The following is a 4,746-nucleotide window of genomic DNA, read 5'->3' on the forward strand; positions in this document are numbered from 1 at the left end:
CATGTACACTCCAAAAATCAATGAAAGTAAAATGAGCACACTCATACCACGAGAAAACGGAGAAATATTTAAGGTTTGAACCGGGGAAGAAAGATTTGAAGATTAGAAAAAGATTGAAGATTGTTCCATTGTTCTCGTGGTACGAGTGCACTCACTTTACTTTCATCCATATTAGGTATCTTGTCTCCACGCCGACTTGTTATACTCCAAATGTCAACAAATATACGAATCCTGGAAGAGAAAAAGGGTGGTGCGGCTTAGACCCCCGGTGCAGACAGCACACACCGGAAAATTACGGTATACCGTGGAAAGCACTACTTGCATGCGTAGGAACACCACCACATTCAAGAACCAAGGTGCAGATGCACCTCCTGAAGTTAGTAGTAGTGGGACGCGAGTACAGATCAGACCCAGCACCAAGCGGTCAAAGACCGAATATACCAGCACTCTGACAAAATTTACTTGAAGTTTTAACAAAAAATATATTAATAGGAAAAGCAAGTTTGCCAGAGGTTCGCAAGCCTTCCAGGTAAAAACTCCATGTGATATAAAACTTTTCAATATGAATAACGGGGAAGCAACAACAAAATAATTCTTGCTAGCGGCATGACAAACTCACATACATGTATCAGAATTTTTTCGGTTTTTGGTAAGTTTCCTGCAATCGTACAGCGTAGCTGTATGAAGGACGGAATTCCTTGACCGCCTACCTACATGTATATCGACGCTACTACGTCTACACCATGAGAACTTTGTTAACATGTCCGTCACTGAAAATGGACTTTAGGAGTCAGTATACAGTCCCACGGAAGCGGAACGGTGGTTCTTGACCAGGGAGTTGTACGACTCCTTGTTCTTGACCTGCCCGGTACGAGAACCCGTCGAATTTTTTATTTTATTTTTATACAGTACAATGACTTGGCACTCCGCCTGCAAGTGTTTCATCACATATTTCCTGTGCAATTGAAAAAAAAGAGAGAGCTCAAAACTGCGTACTGCGTACCTATATACTGTCCTCACCGCGGATCAACCAGCTCAGGTACACCAGCAGGTCGGGGTTGGCGTGAGCATAACTAGCAAATCCGCTCGCCGTCACGTCCTCACTCTGCGACATCCTGTACAGGAAGCTTGCTGCGCGCGTCTCCGTGACTACGTCATCGTAGCCGCGATCTCGCAGGCACGCCAGCATGCTCACGGCGCTGATCTGTGCCTGGCCGGCGGAGAGAGCGTCGAATGCCAGCGCTACGAGCTCGTCAGGCTCGGGTACCGTCATGGCCAGGTCGAACGTGCCGACGACGTACTCGCGATAGCGCAGCCCACGTCGTTGTAGGCTGTCGTCGCTGCCGCCAGAATGTGCGCTTGTGTCGCTAGAATGTGCGCTTGTATCATCAGAACATGGGCTTGTGTCGTATTCTGCGAACAGGCGTTCAGTGTGCTCCACGACGGGCCACTGCAGATGGTCACTGAACTCCTGCCGGCTGACGCGTCCCGACTTGCTGGCGTTGATGCTCACGAAGCGCTCCAGCACGGCCTGCAGCTCGGGCAGACGGACGTTGAACGTGCGGCTGACGAGATTGTACTCGACGAGCGCCGCGTCCACCGGCAGACCAGCCTCGACGGCCTGCCAGAGTAGACGCAGGTCTTCCAACGTGTGCTCGGTGGTGGGTAGTCCCAGCGCCTCGGCCACCTTTCTCTTCACGTTCAGCGAGTACAGAACGGGATCGGCTTTCTCCTCGTCAGACGGCACGTAGACGGGAAGATACTCGACTATTACGTGGTTATGCCACGTGGACATAGTCAGCAGCAGCGTTTCCAGGGCGTTGCGGCCGAAGTTGGTCCAGACGCCCAACTCGGGCAAGCGGTAACGCAGCAGGACCGGCTGAACGGGCACGCCGGGGACAAACGCGCCGGTCTTGTAGCCGATGACCTGCCGGCCGTTGGCGGTCGTGCCCTCCGGGTACACCATGATGTGCGACCAGCGCCCCGGCGAGCGTATCCGATCCTTCAGTGCCTGCACCGTGCCCATGCTGGTGCTGCGGTCCACCAGGATGGGCTCGGCCGCGCGGAAGATGCTGCCCACGAACGGCATGTGGATGTTCTCCTTGCGCGACAGCGGCGCGCCGATGTAGGCGGCGATGGCGAACAGTGTCTCCAGCAGGTGCGTGTGCGGCGTGATGACGTTGATCGGCGCGTCGGCCACGCTGGCGCGCCGCCCGCGCACCGCCATGCTATAGTAGCCGAAACCCAGGAACAGCCAGGCGCGCGCCACCGCCGGCATCACCTTCGTGTTGAGCTTCTGCTGCCAGGGCTGCAAGTGCTGGCCTGGCTTCCAGCCGGCGCTGATCGCCTTCACCAGCACCAGCACCAGTGGAATGAAGACGAAGGAGACGACCAGGCGAAGCGGCACGAGCAGTACTAAGCCCAACGTCAGCTTGACGCGCATCCATGGCGTGAACGAGATGGGGTTCGTGAAAGGATTCGCGCCCGTCGCCTCATCCAAACGGCGTACTTTCCCCATTCTTGCTGTCCAGGCAGTTTCGAATTGTTACGGCGAGTTTCGCTAGCAGCTGAGCGGTATTCGATCCCAGTAGTGGACCGGCGTACGGGTTCTGATCGCGTAGAAGCCAGTGAGCTACATGAACTAGAGTACTTGTTACTTGCACTTGTGTAAAATAAAATACAATCCTGTACTTCGAGAGAAATTCCACTCGAGCTCATTCAACTAACTGTATTGTAAAAGTAACTGAACAAAAACAAATTTTACCTCGGTGAAGATGATTATTTTTGTGCATCATATCCACGCCATGTAGATCTAGTACTACTAGTACTACTAGTACTACATGTTGTAGACTTGTACTAGTACTGGCTTATGTAAGTACAGTGGATATCGGTTATAAAGTCATCGGATATAGTGATAAACCGGCTACAGTGTATTATTGATACAAAATGAAGATATCAAAAGCAAAAACCAGAAAAAGCCAGTCAAATTATCATTATAATACTCATAAAAAGGACACACTTCAGGCTCATTACAAACATCTTGAAAGTTTTTTGTCTTCACAAGTATACTTTCAAGCCTTCTCATCAGGTGAAATACAGGCAAGGGAAAAGGAACAGGAACAGTGGATTAAATACAGTAAGAAGGTGGTAAAACAGCGCAAAAAGAAAGAAAGAAAGAAAGAAGATAGCTAAAGTAAACAGCGAAAATTGCAATAATGACACAAAGGTGCAAATGCGAGAAAACTCAATAAGCGCGACATGTAGTGCGACAACAAGAGACAACCACTGGACATACATATAACTAACGAGGTTTTGACGACCTACCTAACAGCCTAAGTGTGAATTTGATTTGTTTCAAGATGTTTGTAATGAGCCTGAAGTGTGTCCTTTTTATGAGTATTATCGCATTTTTGTCTCAGAGGAAACTGTTTACAAATTATCATTATAACCAATATATCGGATATAGCGATAAATCGGCTATAAGGATACAGAATCACCATTCAAATCACCTCTTTGTGCAGAAAAATTATCGTCTATAGTGATAGCAACACACGAGTGTGAGGTATTGATGTCTCGACTTGGAGCCACATGTGCGTTTTCATAGTGTATTCTGGTCTGATGCTTCCTGGATGATGCCTTTGGCAGTTTGGGCCAAGAAGTTCTTCACTCTAGGCTGGGGAAGGTGCAGCAGCATGCACCATGTATCAGTACGCTACATTAGCGCGATCGAGTACCCACACGTGTATAATGTGTATGTATGACGAGCGCAGTTGAAAATCGCCTGTAGTGATATACCGGTTATAGTGATAAATGTGAAAAATCAGAAGGGCACGTTATAACCAATATCTACTGTAATAGTTATGACCAAGAGTACTCTTGTTATGACGAATAGGTACTGATCTGAGTACTATGGGGCTGTTAAAAGTGATGACGTCACAGTTCCTTCGATACGCATAGCAACGATCCCACTGGGGACAAACAAAAGTAGCGTCGTCTCCACCGAACCAGTTGTCAGTGGCAACATATAGGAATCGTGTACATTTCTTCGTTTCTTCTTTGCTGTTTTCAGTGAGTGTTTTGTTTTCTCTTTGTCCTTGATCTCGACGGCGTTGTCGTGCTCATTACCTTACTGAGACGTCTCTTGTGACTGTAGCCAGTGTCACGGAGGATTTTATTGGCGTGACGAGGTAGATCGCCGAGATCGAGCGTGAAAAACGCTCTGCATTAGTAGCTCCTGTAGAATGTCTTCTGGGATGGCGTATCCATGGTCAACAAAGCCAAGGTGCAAGACAGCATAAGAGATCGTGTAAACGATGTGAACTCCAAAAGGTAAGCTCCTGAACAAGTGGAAAGATATGTGTATTTACAAACTCTCTCTACATCCATCAATTGCCGCTATGCATTGCACCCATCCCAATGTCATCACATGGCTGTGGTGACTAGTGTATACTTGGGAGAGTTTTTCCTCAACTGAGACGGAGTGTAGGTGGATGGATTATGATAAATGCGAAGATGTGGAGTAAGTTGTGTCGAAGAAATGTGTAGTAAAATAAAATTTACTTTACACTCAAACATACACTGTACATGTACCGCAAAATCCCGCCAGAGCGCCCCGTCTCTCCCATCCGCCCCTCCCTGACTTCTTGTCAGGGACGTGATTGATTGTATCCTCGTATGACTCTGTCGCAGTCTGTGATGCCGTACTGCACTGCAGACGCGTGCTCGACCCTGTTGGAAATTTACGCA

The 4,746-nt window shown here is 48.7% G+C and overlaps 1 protein-coding gene across 1 annotated transcript in view; it reads right to left on the reverse strand.

Annotated features, from left to right (window-relative positions):
• The window catches only part of LOC135821151 (lysophosphatidylcholine acyltransferase 2-like), a 2,921-nt gene extending 176 nt beyond the window's left edge, over nt 1-2,745 (reverse strand). Inside the window, exon 1 of the mRNA XM_065334217.1 lies at nt 1-2,745. This exon is cut by the window's left edge and continues 176 nt beyond it. Within this exon, the coding sequence (XP_065190289.1) occupies nt 1,004-2,518 (1,515 nt within the window). The 5' untranslated portion in view covers nt 2,519-2,745 and the 3' untranslated portion in view covers nt 1-1,003.
• Between the last annotated feature and the right edge of the window lie 2,001 nt (nt 2,746-4,746).

This window comes from Sycon ciliatum, chromosome 7 (assembly GCF_964019385.1).
Source record: "Sycon ciliatum chromosome 7, ocSycCili1.1, whole genome shotgun sequence".
In the NCBI taxonomy this organism is placed as follows: Eukaryota; Metazoa; Porifera; class Calcarea; order Leucosolenida; family Sycettidae; genus Sycon; species Sycon ciliatum.